At 48.9% G+C, this 21,991-nt stretch overlaps 1 protein-coding gene across 1 annotated transcript; it reads right to left on the bottom strand.

Moving 5' to 3' along the window:
• Positions 1-2,685: 2,685 nt before the first annotated feature.
• IRX1 (iroquois homeobox 1) lies at positions 2,686-9,893 on the bottom strand. Its single transcript, XM_078685729.1, has 4 exons — positions 9,415-9,893; positions 5,228-6,191; positions 3,865-3,943; positions 2,686-3,074 (listed from the first exon to the last, which is right to left on the bottom strand). The coding sequence occupies exons 1-4, from the start codon at positions 9,688-9,690 to the stop codon at positions 3,017-3,019; spliced, it is 1,377 nt and encodes a 458-aa protein (XP_078541855.1). The 5' UTR covers positions 9,691-9,893; the 3' UTR covers positions 2,686-3,016.
• Positions 9,894-21,991: the final 12,098 nt, after the last annotated feature.

Genomic DNA, 21,991 nt, shown 5'->3' with positions numbered 1-21,991 from the left:
GAGCACACATGAGGGGCCACTGTGTTGGATGGGAGGGGGCACAGGGGTGAGAGAGGCGTGCAGAAAAGCAAAAACAATGGAGCTGCAGATTCATGGGCGTTAGGGCGGAGAAAATGTGTATTTATGCACCATCCAGTGCCACTGCAGACAAACACTCAGTAACGCTCGCGTTATCCACTGCGAGGGCATAAACGGCGCAACCTACCCTGCTGGCACCAACTGCCTTTACAAGAGAGAGCTCGAGAGAGCGCTGTCAGTCTCTGGGTGGTGGCCGGAGTGAGTGCGTGGGGGGGGGGGGACTTGGAGGCCTGAGTGACATGGGGAGGGTCCGAGAAGGGGAGGGGGAGGAGCTCCCTGTAAAGCACCCCTACATTCTGTAGATGGGACAGCCTGATAGCATTCGATGGCATTCTACTCTAGATTGAATTGCAAATGGGGCCAGTGTATACACACACAACACTCGCCCATTTGCAATGCACGGCACTGTAAAGCCATTTACCCACTCCCGGGACAAAGGGGGGAAACATAGCGCCCCCTGTTTCTTCAATTAGGTCAATCTTAATTAGCAGCATTCCCTACCAGGGTACAAAGAGATATAATGGGCTCCGTAGAGAACGCGTTCCTGCCCCTTAAACCGCCCAATGCCAAGGACAGGCCGCCAATATGGCAAATATTGCAAATGAAAATATGACACGTGACAACAAACGCGGGCTCGAGGCCCGAACATAACAATCAACTGGAGTAAACACAAGTGAAAACACTGCAGATGCTAAACAAGCCCGGGGGCACGCGGGGGCCTCACTTGTAATTAGCAAATGGAAAATGTCCAATGGAGAAAATAGAAATCGATTAAAGGTCCAACCACATCTCACTTACGACGACTCGCTAATCTCTAAAAACTGCCTGCAGAGGAGGTACGAGAAGCTGTAACTGTGACACACAGCCAAAAGGAACATTTATTCATCCGAGGAATCAATCGAGTCCAGTTAACCTTTCAGGGGTAGCACCGCTGGAATTGCAGAAAGTTTTCTTCGTAAAAAAGCTGGATCTTAAGCTGAGAAGAAACGTAACCATTCCGTTTTCGACCTTTAGGAGGCGCTGCAATACTTGCTATAAAGGTTGTCGGAAAGGGAACACAAGCACGAGCTATTAGAAATATATGGACAGACTTGTTTACTCGGATATATTTAAATGTAAAACTGCGACTGTTTTGTTGTATGATAAACAGCGGCCTGCTCGGTTGGCACGTCACGGGCAGGAACTCAAATTAAAGCGCAATGATACTTTAGCAGTTGCAGCCGAAGTTTAGGAAATTACAGGCCTGTGACCGGGAGCAGTCGGGCAGATGAGAAAGCGAGGGCACAATAAAGGGTGATTGGGGAAAAGATAAAGAAGAGAAAAAAGAAAGGGGAAGAAAGAACCAAATGATAAAAACACTAACAACGACAGACAACATAGGATAAATACAACTAAGAATGACATGAGAATGCAAATGAAATGATGCGAAATAACAATGAAAGAAACCAAGCGAGACACAGCAAAACAGAAAAGAAAGAGTGGAATAAAAACAGTGAAAGACAGAGTGAAAGAGTATGTTCTTCCCCGTCAGGACAGATCACCTACTTGATATTACATAATTAAACCAATTGTAAATTTCAGTCTTATTACTCTATTCCAATTCTCCAAACACACGTTTGTAGAAGACCCTCCTTGCGAAAGTACACTCTCAGAAAAAAAATGCCAGCTCACCAAAAACTATAATAAATGAATTCGAAGCGGAGCCGTGCCCCGGTGCCCATTGAAATGCCTGCGTTGGCTGTAAAAATGCCAAACATATGGCTAAACGGCAAGCGAGATTGTTTACAGACAAATGTTTACTTTTGCTGCCGGGTCGCGAGAAGGCAGCGCCACCTCGACGTGTGTGAGCGGGTTAACAACGGATCAATAGGGTGACCTGTGACGGGCCGAGTATGAATATTTGATTCGGAAAACGGCTTCTTGTTTCCGACAAGTGCCCGTCTATGCGGCCTGGGCGTCCCCGCATTATTTCTTAATGACCCCCCCAGCTGCCGCTCTCTGCTCCCCGCGCCCGGAGCCGTCTGGCCTCCAATTAGCACCTCAATGCCCCCGACGGTACTCATTCAGGGACGAGGAAAAGGGAGGACACCCCGAAAATACGGCAGCATTTTACCTCATTGTCTCAGGCAGATTAATGTGCAAAGGGGTGGCGGCCTCAAACAATTGCCACCATATGTGTCGAACGCCCTTTTACTTTTCTGTTTGGCATTTAGGCGAAGGCAAATAAAGGGTTCACATTTGTAACCCTTCAGAAATGTATAAGTATTAGAAAATATTGTTTTAGGCCATACATCATATTCATGGGTGATTTAAATCGTTTGTACATTTAAAGGAACGTTGAAAATAAATATAAACGAATTTATGTTTGCGTTGCTCGCCGTCTATAGAATTCAGAATTTATGTCTATCAAAAAGTTCATCCTATATTTTCTTGTGACCACTATGACTATACCCATTCAATTTCCACGGGAAAGTCCCTGTTTTCACAAAATCGTTTGAAGGGTTTAGGCTTGTAATCATGCACTTCAGTGTAGGCTAGCTCAAGGGAAAACAATTTGAAAATCTTAATTTGGTTCTGAAACTTCTGTTAAAAAGATAGCTTTTGGTCTTAATTTAACTTCGTTTATTAGACAAAAATATATGATTTAGACATGTTTTCTTGACGCGCTATTTACAGATCGAAATCACTCTATATACAGAAAAAACACAAACACACGGGAACATTTTTTACCAAACAAACAATCCAAGATGGCGGCGGGAGGATTGAGGCCGGTCCATCGCCCCCCGTCCACTGCGCTCTGATAACGTCACTTCGAGGACTTCTTGGCCAACTTATTGCAAAAAAAGCAAAGACTCAAAAAAAGTCCTTGATATGCCTCCCCATTGTTCGTCCCCTTTTTTGTGTCCAAGTCTCTGACAGAGTCTGTGAGTTTGATAAATCAGGCGGAAGGAAGTGCTGTTAAAATGCGCGAGGGCCCTTCTTGCTGAGCCAAAGAGCTGGGGAGAAAAAAATAAGTGCGTCAGACTCATTTGCAACAGAAAAGGAACAATGCATTCATTTTGAAATACATAAACATAGTTGGCAAACATAATTTCACTTTTATGGGGCGTTATAACGGGCGATGATAGAACTTATCAAAAATTAGAAAGTAGCTGGTGGCAGATTATACTGCAAGTCTGGTGAACAATAATGTTTGATGTTAATTCCATTAGGGCAGTTGATAACTTTTTTATGTTGGGCTGAATGTGTCTCGCTGAAAAAAACATGTGGTGAGGTGGAGGTTCTGACAGGAAATGTCATCTTTAACCAGATAAACACCAAACACCAACTGCGAGGTGTAACTGGAATAAACTGGGTTTAGCTTCACAGCGGTTCAATTTTTTCCCCTCAAAAAAGAAGAAAAAAATCACCAAACGGCTTCAGAACAAGCCCGTTGTAAAGGGTCGAGCGGATTTTCTCCCAGTGAAAGTAACCCAAAAAGTGCTTCGTTGGCCCAAATCAGAATTAAAATGCACGTTTTGCTGCTCACTGGTTACACTTTCATATGTGTTTTGTATAAAATGGCTGTTTTATGTCTCCACCAACGCGATCCAGGTAATGACGTGAGGCGCATCTCTACCTATGACATTGTAGGAGTAAAACTGGGTACAATTCCATATGTGTTTTGTATAAAATGGCTGTTTTGCGTTTCCACAAACGCGAGCCAGGTAATGGCGTGAGGCGCACCTCTACACATGACACTGTAGTAGTAAAACAACTGCCAATAACTGACGCAGGTGCACTTACTTCTCTCGCACAGGCTGAAAAGGCGATTGCAGTTGGTGAGGCGGAGACTGAGAGTCGTTCCTCGGCGAGACGTCTCTTTCTGTTGAGAGAGGAAAGCAAAGGAGGCCGGGTTAGGCGAGTGCACAAACAGCAGACAGATGGGTGCAAGTGCACGAGAGCACGCATGTTCATACACTTACAGACTCACAGACACTCACACATGCTCTTTCTCTCACACCCACAGGCTGTCTCTCTCACGCACACACCTCATGCACACCCCTACCGCAAACACACACCACAAATGCAACGCGTTTGACCCAAAGCCATGTAAATAGAGAACAGTGGCGCGCAACTGCCTACACTTGTCTGTGTGATCAACTGAGCTGTTTTTGCGACTTCCAGCCCTCCATTTGCAAATGGCGTTTACTAGGGCCAGATGGGGGAAATGTGCTTTTGGGCAACTGTCTACATTTGTGCGGCAGTAGTAAAGGGTGCAGACACTCAGCTTCCTCGCTAGAAAAGTTTAGTTATAACTAGCAGATGCCTTCATGCACCATCAAATCACATTTCTCCATGTTGCTTTAGTAAGGGTCGGAAACTGCAGGCAAGTGACTGAAGTAAAAAGAAATGTGCAACTTTCCAGTCAAATATATAACACCATGCCTGTAGCACCAAATAAAGCAGTAGTCCCTGCTGCTTTCTTTTCTATAACTTCTGGATCGTATTCTGGAGAGTCTAAATCTGGCAGGATGATTGAAATATTAGCGCAGGTCTGATCTGAAGGGACAAAGTGCAGGCTATGATCTGAATACAGAAAGTGCAGACAATGCTCTGAGGACACAGAGTAGAACATGATCTCAAGAGATGAACTGCAGACTTAGACCGAAGTGGATAAAGTGCAGGCCATGGTCGGGTAATGTAAGGTGCAGGCGTGGATCAGAAGGTGTAAAGTTAAAGATCTGATCAGAAGGGGTAAAGTGCAAGTCATGATCTGGATGGTTAAAAGAGTGAAGGGGCAAAGGACTGACACTGATCTGAGGGGAAACTGGGGACACTGATCTTAGGGGGTGACTGGGGACACTGATTTGGGGGTGTAATTGCAGGCTATGATCCGGAGGTTAAAGCACAGGCCATCACCTGAAGGGATGAATGACAGGGACTGATCCGAAGGGGTAACTGACAGACACCGGTGGGAAGGGATAAAGAGCAAATAAAGCTGTAAAGTGGTAAATGAGAGGTCACTGAGGGGGTAAGGAGCATTCGGTGATGCAAATGGATGAAACTGACCCTTAGGAGACCCCCCCCCCCCCCACACACACACACACGCACTCTCCAAGCAGGGTTCTTGACTGGATTCGTGGTCCTGTGCAGGGCGTCTCCTTACCTGGGTGCTTTGGACTGCTCCGTTCAGACGCTTTCTCGCCACTCAGGGACCCCAGGCCTGCTGTTAGCACCGAGGGCTGGTTCTGCTGGGCCTGCAGGTGGTGCGGGTGGTGGTGGCCTGCGTGGTGGTGATTCACTCCCAACAGAGACCTGACGTTCAACAGAGAGCTCTGGGCCAGGAAGGCCCCGTTTGTCCAGTTGTGGAACTTGCCAATCTGGCAGGTGTAGAGTCCGTGGCTGGAGAGGAAGGCGGGGTGCTGGATCTGGGGGGGCTGGGGCGGGGGAGGCGAGGCCTTGAGCGACGGGTCGGGGCTGGTGGCCGTCTCCGCCAGGGACCAGATCTTGGGCTTGCCGTGAGGGGGGGCCTGGGCAGTGTTCTGGCCCCCCGGGCTGACAATCCTGGTGGCGCTGCTCTCGCGAGAGTCCCTGCCGGGGGACAGGGGGGCCTCGGTCCCCGGGAAGGCCAGCTGGCCCCCCTGGTCCAGGCAGGGGTGGCGCTCGGCCTTGTCCTCCTCGTCCTCGTTGCTCTGCTCGCCGTCGTTGTCGTCGATCTTGTCGATGTCGATGCTCTCCAGGTCGATCTCCTCGTCGTCGTCGGCCTTGTCGGGGTCGCCCTCGTTGTCGCTGCCGAAGAGGTGGTCGTCCTCCTTGCTGCGGGCCCCCCAGGTCACCTTGTTCTCCTTCTTGAGCCGCCGCCGGGCGTTGGCGAACCAGGTGGAGACCTGGGTGAGGGTCATCTTGGTGATGATGGCCAGCATGATCTTCTCGCCCTTGGTGGGGTAGGGGTTCTTGCGGTGCTCGTTCAGCCAGGCCTTCAGGGTGCTGGTGCTCTCCCGGGTGGCGTTCTTGGGCCGGCCCGGGTCCCCGTACTGGAACTGGCCGTACGGGTAGTAGCCGGGCGCCGTGTGCGCCGCGAAGGTGGCCGGGTGGACGCCGGGGCTGTCCTTCAGCTCGTACTGGGAGCCCTGGAAGACAGGAGAGAGGGTTCTGGTTAACACCCCACAAAACGTGCGCATAGTACATTCGTTTAATACATCTTAAGCGCTATAGTGCGGTACTTATCACAATAGGCGCTATAAAGATGCAGGCAACCTAACACCTACCTCGAAGAGTTTGCTCAGTAGTTTAGTTAAATATAGTTTTAAGCATTATACTGCTGGACCAATTTTAAAAGGTGCTATAAAGATGCAGAAAACCTAACACCCTACCTCGACGCGATTGCTGAGTACTTTACTTAAATATAGTTTTAAGCACTATAGTGTTGGACCAATAATTAAAGGCGCTATAAAGATGCTTCTAGCTTATCGTTTTCCTCGAGGTTTTTGCACGAGCAATTACTGACACGTACACACACAATTCCCAGCGTCAGAGCAGGCGTACTCTTCTGCAAAAGCAGCCAGTTTAAAACTGCTTTTCAGTCACAGCTCGTCCCCCTCTTAGCAGATTCCACAATTTGTACAAAAACAGACGTGCCCACAATTCCCAGCGGCCTCCCTTCCCCTGGAGTGAAAGGGAAAGTAGCGGCGCGCTGGGGATTTTCTAACTTTGGGCATATTTCAGAGCTGCCTGCCCACAGCCTGGATACACACAACAAGGGACTCTGGCATTCAATGGCTCTCAGAAATCACCATGACCCCAAGGGGGGGGGGGGCAGCGGTGGGGCGTGCACTCAGAAACACGCCGCGCCACGCTGGGCCGGTGACAGATCCCGCCATTCAGCTGGGAAGAGTTAAAATTATAAAGACAAAAACACCCATGCAATCCGCCGAGCTAGAAAGCGGACAAAAACCATTCGGGTACATGCCCTGTATATTTATAGGGAAGACTATGTGCCTCAGCGCTACAAAGTAACAGAAAGCCTCCAGGCACTTTATAAAACCCCGAAAGAAAAAAACACAATTGATACATTTACATGTTGAGCCCTATCTCAATAACTTAAAAGTGCGCACTGCTCGTTTCGTTTTACATTTTGGGGGTTTTCTGCCTCTATACCTGTAAATATTTTAGGGGCTCATGTTACACACACACTAAACACTAATCTTCTACTGCTGTCGATGCTGCGAGGAACTAAAAGCCGCATTACCAAATGTAAAGGCCGCGTTTTCTTATAGAAATTCTGCATATTTTTTTTAAAGTTTCAAATTAAGTTTTTAAGGGGATCCTAAGACAGAAGCATGTCCTGAGCTGTGAAGTTGAACTTACACTCTCATTAAAGGTGTTTATTTAACCTGGACTATCAGTAGACGCTCGTGTGATTTATTTAAATGAAAATGTGTTTGTGTGTGTTTGGCAGTGGGGGTGATTTATTTCTAATCAATATTCTTTTTATCATCGGTGGTAAAAACACCGCCAGTCGCGTTAGCCCATCAGCTGTTTTGGTAAATTACATTTTATCTTTCTAACGACCTCATTAGGGCCCATCATTACCCTTAAAGTGGTTCGTCCGCCTTCGCATTCAGTGGAATTGTCCTGGGACCCTGTCCCCTCCCCCTGGACATCCTCCCACCCGAATAACAATCACCAACCCCCCGAAACACGAAATCTGGAATTAGCATTTATGCGAACAGGCCCCAGACGCAGGCGAGAGAAGGGGCAGGCCTGTACCCACCCCAGAAACATAATCTGATTTGGTTTCACCCTCTGTGTGACAGATGCGAGCGAGGCCCCTACCATTCTCACGTCAACTGTCTGCTGAAACAAGCTTATTGGACTAAATCGTATTTGAAAACGAGGCCAGTTTGCGCAGCTCCGACACCTGCGACAGTGGGCAGAATATTGGCAGCGGTTTAGACATGCCGGAAAATACCGATCTTAAACCGATATTTTAATATGCCTTGTAATATTTTTTCTAATGCAGTATTTTCCTTAAATTACTTAATATTTTGGCAGTGCATAGGCGGCTCTACATTTGTGGGAGCAACAGTGCACAAATCTTTCCCACACTTCTGCAACTCTTCTAGGCCCGAGATATTTAGAGGATATTTGAGTTATGTGATCCGTCCAATAAACAGAGTGCTTTGGAAGCTGCAATAAATTTTGTTTTATTGAAGTGGGAGCCTTTTTTCCCTCTGAGGCGGACAGGTTGCATTGCAACAGCGATTTGACGGGTCCACACAGTTAAATATGAAATAAAAAGAATACTTAAAGCAAAAAAAATAATACAGAACAGGCACATTTAATAAAGCGATGGCATACGCTGTTGTTAAAAATTTGAGCAGTCCTACGTGTCGCACAGACATGCTTTCCGAGAAGTAAATCACCAGACCATTCACAATTCAGCTTCTCATCAATAATTAATTCCATATTTCCCTACAACAAAAGAAAACGTGCACAAAACATCACCCAGAATTAAGCGTTGAAGGAGACTAAAAACACCCTTTCCGACAAAAATACAAATAATCTGAGTTAGAAACTCCTGCCCTGCAACAACCCCACCAAAGTGCATTCCCAGACAGCGTCCCGTGTGCTGAGAAGTAAAGTTTAAGGCGCTTTTAAGCGGACAGGGCCCTCCTTCGGCCTGACTTGGCCTCCAGAAGGGCCAGTGAGGGAGGCGTTCACCGGTCAGAGGTGACCAGGAAGCGAACCGACAAGTTGCCAGGACACACACCAACACAACCCCGCCTGCTCGGTCCCTGTGGGCCCAGGGGGGGTATATTCTCACCGGCCTCTGCGAGCTCCTGTCGGGCCTGACAGGCTCTGCCGAGGCACGGGGGCGCCTGCCATCCAAAGCTGTTCTAAAGACGTCCCACCACCGCCACAACAAAAGCACACACATCCTCGGGAATGGCTTCAGATCTCACAGTGTAACCTTGAGCAATCTCATTAAACACTACTTATACTTTCGGTACCTATGCGATGCTTAAATGTAGGCACAGAATCAGGTGCGGGCAAATACATATAGTGCTGATTTCTTCATGAACAAAATCCTATACTGCATTAGCCCTTCCACGTTGTGTTTATTACACACTTTAGCATGGGGGCTCTTCCGTATCTTAGACTGCGTTGTCGGCCCCTGACTCCCTTTTAAATAAGTCAGAGCAGAGCATGAAATTGAAGTGAAGGCACTCCCGGGTGTCTTTATTCCTCCCAGGCTCTTTTTGTTCCTTCTCACCCCGTCCCCTTTGTGGTCAGGACTTCCCCTCCCTCCATCGGCCTCCCTGGCTCCTGTGCCCCCTTGCCCACACTTACCATCTGCGAGAAGAGCGCCAGCTCGGTGGTATAAGGCAGGAAGGCGCTGTAGTTGGGGGCGGCCCCGTAGGGCCCGTGCGCGGCGTACATGCCCAGCACCGAGGCGGTGAGGGCGGCCGGGCTGCTGGCTCCCAGCTCGCCGGCTCCACCTGCCCGGGCTCCTGAGGCTGCGGCGGCGGCGGCTGCGGCCAGGAGTCCCTGGCGCTCCCCTGACGCGTAGACTGCTCCTGGGCCGGCGCTCAGGTACTGCGGGTAGCCCAGCTGCGGGAAGGACATGCTGCCCCTGGTCCCCGGCTCGGCGGCAGGCAGGCTGCACCCCTCTCCTCCCGAGTCCTGCAGTCCTGGAGCGTGATCTGTGGGAGGGGTGCGCAGAGCACACGGTGCGCCCGGATAGGATGCTGTGCGCTGCGACTCCGCTGAGCTCCTCAATCCCTCAGATGTGATCTGATCAACTATTGAGCTCCAACTGATGTGCTGCCCCCAGGTCCCGGGCTGATCTTTCAGATACAATTTGAAGTTGATGCCTTGATTGGCACCCACCCCTGGGCGCGCAGGCTCCGCCCCTTCGGCAGACGGCGGCCCCGTGTATTGGCTGCCGTGGCCTCTGTAAAGCGAGCCTGGGCGTGTGCGTTTGTGTGTGAAACTGACACTGCCGGAGCGTGTGTGTCTGAAGGAGCAGAGGCTGGCCGTGTGCGTGAGAGACAGATTGTGAGCGAGGCAGAAAAAGAGACAGCAAGAATGTGAGAGTGACCGGCAGTCTGGTTTTGATAGCGAGAGAGGAAGAAGCGATGTGCTTGTCTGTGTGACAGAAAAAGAAAGTTATAACTGCGTGTGTAAGGGAGGGACTTGCTGTGTGAAACAGTTTGTAAAATGTAAAGTGCGTGTGAAACCGATAGCGTCTTTGAGAGAGGAATAATTGCTTGGGAGAGCCTGTGTGTGTTAAACAGAGAGGGTGTCTGCTTGTGATAGTGTCTTTATGTCAGAATGGAAGTGTGTGGTGATTTTATGAGAGTGGGTGAGAGACAGCTGTGGCTTGTCTGCGGAAAAGAGACGGAGAGAGTTCCCCGATAAGTGCTCATTCTACGCACGAATAATCCACCTAACACGACCATGTCCTGTGAGGGCGTCCAACTCTCCCCTACTTTCTGTCTGTTTACCTCACCCCCAACCTTGTGTGAGTGTAGCCCTGCCCCCCCTCCCGCCTCTGAGTGCTTCGCTGCCCTGTGTATTTAATACGGCCGCCTCGACCCCTCCCCCTCCTCTCCCAGAAGTTCTATGACGACTTGTCTACACGATTTTACAGCTGTCCAACATGGAGGTTTCGCTGTTCTGCACGCCTTCCAGTGTCCTTTTTTAATAGCGACTAAAATCTGCTTCCCTCCTCCGCCCTGTCGTCCAGCAGCGGCAGGGACTCAGCCCTGCCCAAGTAGAGGCCCCAGCGCCTCGCCGGGCCCCTCAGTGAGCTAAAGGCACCAGTGAAGGAAGGGCACGCTTCTCTGATGGGTTCGGATGGAGATGCGAGGAGCTGCCGGTTCCTCAGTCTGTAATTAGCGATCATCTCTTCATTAACGGCGCCATCAGTAGCACTAACGCGTGCGTCAAGGAACACGGCGACCCCCGCCTGAGAGAGCGTGTTGGAATGGCCGCATTTGCATATGAGCGTGTTAACATGGTCCAACTGCACAAACCACACGATGGGGGGGTGGATGATTTTTTAAATACAATTATGTGTATTTTCTCTTTTTTTTTGCATTTTATTTAGGTATTAATGCAGATGCGATACTTAGAAAAAAATCAAGGTAGATTGAGAAATATATGGGTGAGTGGATGTATATAGATGAATATATAGAGACACAGACACATATAAAGGTAGCGGAGAGCACATGCACTACTTTCTCTCCTAAAAGTGAGAATGCTTGGAGTGATGGGTGGGGGCGGCACACCTGCGTGGTTGCCTCCGCTGCACTCTCTGCCCCCTCCACCATCGGCCCAACCCCTCTTGTAGCAGCCGCTTCTCACTTCCCACAGACTAGGTGCTAAATGCCTGAGGGGCAGTTAGCCCCAGCGCACGCACCAGCAGCTAATCCCGAGGAAACAAGCTCTGCCGGGGGTGGGGGTGAGTGGGGGTCACGAGGAATGAGCGTCTAAACTGATATGGACTGAGCTGGCAGCTGTCTCTGCCCATTTCTCTTCTGATCCGGTCCAGGACACGTCAAAGATAGATTTTTCATTTTCTGGAGTTCTCGTTCAATCCATCATAAACTGCTTGGAAAAGAAGACATGATATCGGGAAAGTGCAAAATAGATGTATGAGGCGCTTTCCTCTTTCCGAATATGACACGGTTCCCTGTTGCTCCCGGCTGAAGTGCGTCTGAGGCGAGGGCAAGCAGGAAGGGGGCAGTGGGTCAAAATTAAGAGAGGTAGCCTGACTCTTGCCCCACATTAGTCAGGTGGCCACCTCAGGCCTTCTCCAGAAAGCCACATTTTCGCTGTGCTCTACGCTCTTACCCCTCACGCCCGCCCGCCATTACCATTCCGCCCCTCTGTTGCCACGTGGCCCCCTCCTACCAGAGGTGTCCCCATGTGGAGTGAACCATCATGCACAAAAGGGGACCCCGAGCAAGGACAACCAACAGAAGGAGCTGAGACCACAACTTTGAGGTTAAATATCTGATGCCGTATTATTTTGCCCGTCATACAGTGGAATAAAACGCACTCATAAATAACTTCACCAGGTATTTAGCCATGACGCCATTTTGGAATGTTCCTTACAGAGACGGCTAGACATGTGCAGCTCTTGACCAGCGTCAATGGCTGATACTTTTGTAATGTCATTGTCTGGCTCCTCTTCAGATGCTGCTTGCACCTCTCATCCATTTCAGGGCCTGCACTTGATTGTGAAGCCCCCCCCCCCCCCAAATCTTGACTAACCAGCTCCCTCGAGGGAGGAGCAAGGCCCGCTCAGATGTAAATCTAAATAAGCATGCCAGAGGCATCTCCTGAAGGACCTCTTGCACCCTTCAGAGAGATGAGCCTTGGCAGCCATGCCATGGCTTGGTTCCCTGGTGCAGACCACACCGCTCTCACCCCCAGGGGCCACAAGATGGAGCAAACATTTAATCAGAGGGTCAGAAACAGCTGCGTATGCGCCTATCCTCAGGCCCCGGTCAAGAATTGAATCTCAGACATCCCCACAACGTTCAAATGTATTGTCAATAGTAGGAAGTCTTTGCTGTGAGATGCCAAGTTAACCTGTAGTATCGCTGCCAACCACGGGCCCACCCCACCACAGGCTGGCCATGAACCACCTACCATTAGGCCTTCCACAAACCAATGCCAGGTAGTGAGCCGCAAAAACAAAAATGGGGGAAGGATAAACAGCTAATTTCCCCCGCCTCCGGCGACATGTCTAACACCATCAGTGTGAAAGAACTTCTCCCCACTGACACAACCATGTAGGATGAACTTCAGGCGACCAGTACTGAGCAGCCTGAACACACAGAGCTTCAACAGGCTCTCAAAAATCCTAAGAATGAACCCACAGGGCCAAACTCGCCTGTGGTCAAAGTGAGACACCAGGCTTCTGTTTCACCCTAAAATGTGTAGCCCTGATGTAGGCACCCAGGTAACCTTCAAAGTACATGAGCGACCTGAGAAGTAAGGTCGGGCCTAAAGGGCGGCAAAAGAAGCTTGCTGCATTTTTTCACCCCATCACCTGACCCAGTGACGTTAGCACTCAGGTCAACGTCCTTAATACCAAGGCCCAAACTATTTTTTGGTATGCATTCTCATCAGGCCCAACTCTTCTTAATGTGGCAGCCCACATCCTTCTGCCTCCCAGTTAACCTTTTGAAACACTTGTGTGATCTGATAAAAGGATGTCTTGCCCAAAAGAAGGCTCTGAGAAAGGGTTATTTCATTGTTTCATCCAATCATCAGACCAAGTGATGGCGGAACCCAGGTCAGAGTTTTTACAACCTCATTCTCATTTTGTCCACCACCTCGAGGCAAACTCCTTTCAGAAGCCTCCACCCTCATGGTGAGCATGCACATACTTCAGGCAAGACATTAACAGAGTAAATTCCTTGCAGCAACTGTGACAAAAAAAAACATTGGTCAGCGTAAAATTCAACAAAAAGTGAATTCTCCACTTATAATCAAATTTCTACACTAGGTGCACTATTTAGACTCTTGATCTTCTCCAATGTCTTTTGTTCATCTGCTGAACCATGTATATTTTACAAATTGAATTATCTATGGAAGTTACTTTCTCAATATGCTACTTTACACAGTTTGTCACTTTCTAATGTATGTGGCAGGTCTCTTCTTTCTTACTTTGATTTAGTTTGTATCACTTGTAAATAAAACTTTATAAACCAAATCAGTTTCCCCAAAACGGCCGGAAACAGCCCTTCCTGACCTGCTGCAAGCGCTAACACCAAGCAACCACCTGCATCAGCCCTGCCCCTTTATCAAAATGAGGATAATTGACATGTGGTCAAAGTATACTGCTTGTTAACTCATACATATATATATATGTTGAGGCTAGGAATTTTGTCAAGAGCGATGGGCACAGTGTTAAATTAGCTGTGAGTAGATAGAGGCAGTCCAAGTAAAGATCCTATTTGGGTGTGAGGTATTGAGCAACCTGTTCTTTTTTTATATCTATCCATGTGGCTAAATAAAGAAGGTGTCGTTTATACAGGGCACAGCTTACAGCTGGGACTTTGCTACATTAGGAACAAGAAATCCTTCACCCCACTTTCTTCTACACCATTTGGGGATAAAGTAAAAAAAGAAAAACGCCTCTCTCTCATTCTAATGTAGATCAAGTGATTCTAAAACTCCTAAAACTTGTCCTAAGTGCTATGTTTTCTTGCTTGAGGTTAGCCGCACTACTGCTCCCGAGATCATTCAAAAGGCAGACTCTGCCAAGGAGGGGTGAAACTACCCTTGTACATTCCAGTCTCAGTTTACGAAGGGTAAATTCTCCTGGAGGCGGGGGGGTCTTCCCCAACCCACGGATCACACTTATTTATGCACTTTTTCTGAAGCAGGGGCTCATGATCGAAGTCCTTAATGCATAATCCCCCAATGGTTTATATCTAAGCAGGCACAGAGATGTGCCAGCCAATTTCACTTGTGTCAGAAAACTTTCCCATGCACATAGTGTTGCTGTTTTCCTACTGCTATGATGCTGTGTGCATTAAAGCACCAGTTTTGTTTCTGATACCATGGTGGACCCGGCTTTCTATGATAACTCTTCTACTGTCGGGCAGCGCACTGAGGCCCAGCCTTCTACCACTATTCCTTCTAAGGAAGGCCACACTCAGATACAAGCTGCAGCTGACCTGAGGCACAGTGACCCAACCAGCCAGACGAAACCTCCATTTGCATAATTTTGAGTTACTCTTGTTTCACAAAACTCCTGAAATTATACCATTATGCCACACGGCAAAATTAGGCTCTGTTTGCAGGAAAAATGTTCTGCCAACCCACAAGAACTACCTGAACATTGGAACAGAAGCTGCAGTTGTTAGTGGTGTTTTTTTTTGTTGTTGCACGGTTTGGTAGAGTGAAATGTATCCTCTCCCCCAGGCATTTCCTACTAAAATACATCGACAAATGCCACTTTTGCATTTTATGTAATTACTTGTAATTTCGTGCAAGTCTGTACAATTAAATTACGCGAATTTCTCCCACCCCTAGCTAGCAACTCACTAGCATCTTGATTCCTCTGAGCATTATGGGGGCTACAGAACTGCACGGCAATTATTCATGATTACGGAAGGACTAGTTCGGCTGCTGGAATGCAAGACCTGCGAGCTGGCATCTGTGCCTTGATGTCACTTAAGTTACAAAACTGAAACATACCCATGAAATTAGAGTAAACAACAGCATTGATTGGCAAAAGACAGTTATAACAAACACTACACTGTCAGTCAGAAGCATACACGTTGGCAGCTACATACAGCTGAAAACAAATCTTGCCGAGGCTGGCTGTACTCCGAACGGAACAGGACTGCTCCAGGAACGCTGCCCTGAAAGAGTTAGATGACGTCATCGCGCACGGCATAGACACAGGCTAGAGTAAATGCTAACTAATTGGCAAGGGCATGGTGGCTAACCTCGTGGCAATGGCACTCACAGTGCGTGTTTAATTTATCATGGATGCAGACCTGAAAAACTGAAAACTCCAGATAATGCAGTGAGGACGTAAAGGACGGTGATTGACGAACACACATGAACGCCCACCCTCCTCAGCAAGGCAGCCCGCTTCCTGCCTCCACCGAGGAGTCCCCTTCGCACCGGGACAGTGAATTGCGTTGAAAGTGGGACTTTTGAGATCATCCCTACACGGGCCCAGTGGCGTAGCCAGTGTCGGCCCTGGTGCAAGGGAGGAAATGGACTCCCTGGCCGCTGTTTGAATGATAATATACGGATATTATCACGTTTCGTGGGGGCTTTGGGGCCCGGTGCAACTGCACCAGCCGCACCAATGGCAGCTACGCGCCTACTTGTGCTCCAGACTCAGTCACCCTCCGAAGCACCAATGGCAGACTCCCGAGCACAGTGTGAAATGAAACACGACAAGACGACAGGGGGGCGAGAACGCAGACAACCAGGGGCATGCTAACTCCGGGGTAATAAGCACGTCGTCATTTCAGTTATTTTACTATGCGCACGTGACGCGAAACAATTACACAATCACACTTCTCCACAGAACACTTCCGAAGAGAACATCGAACCCACTTCAACTAACTGTAAGGTACTTGTTGCCCCCAGTCCACAGACGGTGCCACAACCCGAGAGGTTAAACATTCATACTTGCCGACAAGTCACGACATGCATTCATCATACAGCGGCCACGACAGGGCACCCACCTCCAAGAGTATCGCGACATAGACATTCCCTGTTTCATGCGCTTTAGGCATACATGCATTCAACGTTAGGGACCCGGTTTGTGAGCTTAAACACACAACATTCAAAAATGCAAATTTAGTTACTAGACGGTATTTGTCCATATCTAATTTTAGCCTAATGTTAGGACGCGTTCGAAACATTGTTGGCGTTGCAGGCCCATTAAACAGCCGCAGGACCGAGGGAGTAATTCTGTTAGAACCTATTTTTTCAGACCCTAACCAAAGGCTAGGTGTGGTGATCATTACCTGGTGCGCCTCAAGGAATCCACTTAAGGATTTACCAACAGCTCAGGAGTAATCTGGGTGTGCGACTCGACATCACGCTGGGCGCTGTAAAGTAACACGAGGGTAACTTCAATACACCCAAAACATGCCCAGCTTTCGACGCGTTACCCCCGAACTGCTCGCACCGTCAACTACCAGCTGCAACTTTTCCAAAATGACAGCAGGCTCCCTTCTACCACAGCGCCTTGGAGTACGGGTTACAGAACTAGGCTCCCTGCATCTCAAAACCACTATGCACATTTTGTACTTGGATCATTAAAACAGTTATAAAAAAAACAGAAGGCAGTCAGGAAGGGGTTGCCAGCCAAACTCGCCGTATACCAGGGAGACGATGCCCGACCGTATTCGTGAAAAACAGAGGCGTACCCGCTCGGCTCTTACTGTCTGCCACGTGCTAACCTGTGAGAAGCTGTCCCAGAAACTCATCAGTGGATAGGTTCGAGGCGGTCAGTAGGACATAAGACCATGGCATAACATGCACTGCAAAACCCACCGTGCTACAGCATAGTTCTCTACCCGACAGGAAAAGCCCACACGTGCACCCTCAGTGCAATTAAGGAATGTGCACACTTATAAAGCGCCTCTCCAGCAATACAAGCACTTCACTGCAGCGCCCCCACCCCCATACACTCCATCCATTCTCACCGCCCAAACCCTACACAAAAAAACATGCGTTTTATCACTCAACTTCCGAGCGAGGCGATGCCAAGGAAAACAGCCCTTCAGTTCAGCCGGTCCGCGCTGCCGTCCGCGCTACAGAGCGCCATCCGGTGCCCACCGCTACCCGGGAAAGTGCGGACGGTGCCGCCCAGAGATCGGAGCCACAGGCTCCGTTTAGCAGGAGCTTCTCCTGCCTCTGCCCACTCTTTTTCCATAGGTTCCGACACCTTTCGGTGGGAACAATAATACACTGAGAAATCCACCCTCCCCACCACGAGACCTACAACGTTCCCCGCAGCACCCGGCTGAAGGGCGCGGGTAGGAGGGAGAGCTGTGTCCAGGCAAAAGATTATATATATATATATATATATATATATATATATATATATATATATATATATATATATATTGCAATGAAGTTTATTTTTTCATTGAAGTTTACAGCTCTACTAAAGTGATGGAAAACAAATGTTTACTTTATAAAAGAACAGACTGTGGCGGGAAATGCGCTATATCATTCAATTATTTTAAAATATAGCTAAATTATTATAAGGACAAATCCAGTCTTAATGATTAGGTTTCTCAAAAGAGCTGGAATTATACATGTTTCACACATTTCTTTGGTGTCGTTATGATTCCGACCGCTCCCCTTCTACTAAACCAGTCTATAATAAATCACCAAAGAAGACAATTCACTTTTCTCACCAGCTAAATGCGCGCTTTAGAGGTTTCTGAATTTTAAAGAAGAAATTAAGCCGCACCGCGCTCCAATTCATGTAATATGCAGGCGACGGGATGCAAGAAAATGAAAGACATAAACGAAAGCATGTACACAAAGAAAGACGAATACACAGACCAAAGAGCCATTAAAAACGCCTCATGTGCCAAGATTACAAAGAAGAAAAAAAACACCGGGATACAACTCTTCCTGCGACGTGAAGGTGGCCGTTAAAATAGTGGGGTTGGCACCCTGACACCGCTTGTTGGACGGTTCCTTGTACACATCACACGCGCATTTGTTTCACCTTTGCACCCGACGTGCGCACACACATATTTAACGTCCACTGGCACACGCACGTGTTACCCTTGCCACTCAATGCACTGGCACATTTATAACCCTCTCCATAATAGGCGCTTACACGCAGCACACATTTGTTCTACCCTTTTCTCACACGATGCACAATCAGTTCTCATAGGCTGGTGGCCGTTTGAAGAACGGATAACTGAATACACAACAATAAAATGCAGGGCACGTGCGTGCAATTTCTGGTCAGAAATTCACGACTAGCTCTAGTGCTAATATTCTGTGTACTTCAATTTGCCCACATTTGCAAAGTGTCATTTCTTGGAGTATTAGCATGTGTAATTATTTACAAATCACTAGTACAACACAGGTACGCACATAACAGTAACAGAAACATGTCGACTAATACACAAAACACAGGCGCACACTCACAGCCCCATGCAAAGGCACACACAATTACACACGCTAAAACATACACTGACTCACGCATAATTATAGACAGTCACGCGGAGAACACGCAAACGCCGCCTTTAGACGCACACTGGTGCACACAAACTCTCAGACACATATGCATCGGAAAAAACGGATAACCCTGCTCCGTTAAAAGCTCCGCTGGTTACCCCGAGCTGCCGATGAGTTCCCTGTGTCGAGACGAGCCCTGGTTCAGCTGCAGAGAGCAGGTGAATATGTCTATTTTATGGTGACATGTGTCTGTCTAGCAGCTGAGGCCTTCAAGCACTTTTATGACATTTATTATTACTATATTTCATTTTGTCACGCATGGCAGGAGCAGGGGCCCAACGCGGCCCTCTAAACCTCCTTACCACGGGTATCATTTTAGAGGAGGCAGAGGGGCCGGAGAAAAGTTCAAGGAGGTGTGGTACAAATAATGCAAGTGTAAAGATGCGAACAACTCGAGTACTGGGGCGAAGAATCGTCGCCGTGCGTGAGTGTGCGTGGTCTTTATGGAGAAGGGGTGTAATGGAAGAGGGGAACTTGGAACAATGCACATATATAAGCCCTGCATTAAATGTTTGAACTATCTCTCATATGCATCATCATAATCCCAGGAAGGGTGTTTTCGCCCGCTTTCAGGTGTTTTATTTTAGAGAGGCCATCTTTTCCTCCATAGACCGCAGAGGCCTTGTTTTACCCCGGGACGGTTCTGAGGAAGGCGCAAGGTAATGTGAAAAGAATAATCGAGGCCTTAGTTAGCCAGTGGGCTGAACTACGGAGGGAAGCATTAACCCGTTCCTTAAACTGCGCGAAATAGGGCGAGGGGTTGAGAACACGTAGACATGTGCACAGTTGCGCGCGCGCACATTAACACACACAGGCGAAGGAGAGACAGGCGTCAGATGACCGATGACAAATGAGGTTGTGCAAGTGAACGAGAGAAGATGGAAAGTGGAGAGAAATGAGAGCATGGGAGAAAGAGAATGGTAGGATGGGAGAGAGTAAGAGGAACAGAAACAGGGAGAGAGAGAGGGGGGAAATGAGAAGGCAGCGGAAAAAGAGCCACGGAGCAGGAGAGAGTGAGAAGAGAGAAAGCAGTGATAGCGAGAGGAATCGAGAGAAGGGGGGGTATTGGGGAAGGGTAGAGACGGGTGGAAGATAGGGGGGGCGGGAGGCCAGGGACAGACAGACAGAGGAGGGTAAATATAGCTCCGAGAGAGAAACAAAGCGGGAGCATTACTAAAAAGCTTAAAGTAAGAGACAGTGCTGGACAGTGGAAAGGACAAACGATAGGATAAACACGAGAAAGCATTGAGAAGGCGGCACGAAGTGCGACTCCGAAGCAAATGTAGAAAAACAGAGAGCTAAAAGGAGTACAATACAGAAGAAGATGAGAGAGAAGAGAGAATAGAAGGAGAAAGAGAAACACAAAATGAATCCTGCCAGACACGCGGTTGAGGCTACACGTGACAAGACAATGTGCGTCTAATCTGTTATTCACATATTTTAACAAGAAAAGTGCCAGTCGCTTGAGAGCGCCCTTAATCCAAAATATATTGCATTGCTTTACTTTAGTTGAAAATTAGCAAGTAAGGTTTCTTTTAAATGCGCATGAGATGGCAGCTCTAGCAGCTCCGCTAGGCAGCCTGTCAGAGAGCAGGATTGCTCCGTCGACAACGCACAGTTTCCAAGGGGTCCGAGCACACGCGCACATCCGCGCCTAGGGGGCGCTGCGCGGCTTCCTTTGGCTGCAGGCGGGCGCGGAGCAGAAGGCCTGCGAGGCCTGCCTGTCATCGGAAAGAAAGGATATCCCAGACTCTGACATCGACTGCCGCAAATGGAGGCCACGATAGCATCGCCCCCAGCTGTCCCGTCCTGCGAGGGGATACTGCCGGACAGTGGATCCGTGCGCCTCTCGGGGCCCGCGATGGCGATCAGCGCCACCCCCGGCCCTGGCGAGGCTGATAACCCGCCTGCGAGATGCTTAGGGCTGGAGATGGCCGCGATAAGGGACGTGAGATATCTCCCTGAGAACACGTCAGGGATGCTGAAAGAGGAGCCCTCACCGGGGACGAGGGCACAACGCTTAGAGAGCGCAATATGAGCGCGGTGTGAGGTGTGGCAGCAGCACTGAAGTGGCTTTGTGCGAGCGGCACCTCCGTGGCCTCCACGGGCACCCTCGGTGCCTAAGGACGTCAGGATGGACCCGAGGAAGGACCCGTTTATTCGCCCATCCTCTCCCGGGTGATAAGAGTGGCTCTGGGAAGCAGTGTGTGCTCTATAATGCTCATTGTTAGCCTTACATGCCACTTACGCCACCAGTCACGGCGATTGGCTCACGGTGACTCTTCAAGTACCGAGGTGTCAAGAAGTGAGGCCTGCCCTCCATGCATACAGCGTTTTATTAGAGCGGGCGGGTTGTCGTGTTTTGTACCTGTAACCTCTGTGTCTGTGTGGAGTGAGGGAAAGCGAATGCATGCCAGACTTGTTTGCATCTAAGTGGGACGTGCCCATATGTAACGGTGCTTTTGAGTGTCCGAGGGTGTGATTTGAGTCAGCAGCGGGGTTTGCTAACACGTTCAGTTAGGAAGTGGCATGATCTGGGCAGTGATAAGTCGCCTCACAAGCACTTTGACGACCATGGCAGCCCTGGACCTTTCACGCCGGCCCACCAAGAGGACGGATTTGTCTCCGATCGCTTTCGTTTTCTCTTGATCCTTTGCCCCCCGTATAGAGGAGACCAACCCTCTGCCCGGTCTCCACCATTCTTTCCCGTTAATCTTTTAATCTCTGCTCTTTGAACTTTCTGACGTCCAAGCTTCTTTAACTCAGTGAGTTATACAGAGGTGTAGAGTGGCCCACGTGCATCTGAGGACATGTTGTACGTAAAAATGTATAACACACACAAACACGCACACGCTCTCTCTCTCTCTCTCTCTCTCTCTCTCTCTCTCTCTCTCTCTCTCGCTCTCTCTCTCTCTCTCTCTCTCTCTCTCTCTCTCTCTCTCTCTCTCTCTCTCTCTCTCTCTCTCTCTCTCTCTCTCTCTCTCTCTCTCGCTCTTTCTCTCTCTCTCTCTCTCTCTCTTCTCTCTCTCTCTCTCTCTCTCTCTCTCTCTCTCTCTCTCTCTCTCTCTCTCTCTCTCTCTCGCTCTCTCTCCTCTCTCTCTCTCTCTCTCTCTCCTCTCTCTCTCTCTCTCTCTCTCTCTCTCCTCTCTCGCTCTCTCTCTCT

The sequence above is a fragment of the Lissotriton helveticus genome, chromosome 4_1 (assembly GCF_964261635.1).
Source record: "Lissotriton helveticus chromosome 4_1, aLisHel1.1, whole genome shotgun sequence".
Taxonomy (NCBI): Eukaryota; Metazoa; Chordata; class Amphibia; order Caudata; family Salamandridae; genus Lissotriton; species Lissotriton helveticus.
This window is presented reverse-complemented; position numbering and strand designations above follow the sequence as displayed.

Excerpts from the sequence above, each read along its gene's own strand:
- IRX1 (XM_078685729.1), bottom strand. The coding sequence starts at position 9,690 with ATGTCCTTCCCGCAGCTGGGCTACCCGCAGTACCTGAGCGCCGGCCCA. Across the intron at positions 6,192-9,414 it reads TGGCGCTCTTCTCGCAGATG|GGCTCCCAGTACGAGCTGAA; the intron begins GTAAGTGTGGGC and ends CCTGTCTTCCAG. Across the intron at positions 3,944-5,227 it reads GAGCAGTCCAAAGCACCCAG|AAAGAGACGTCTCGCCGAGG; the intron begins GTAAGGAGACGC and ends CTCTCTCAACAG.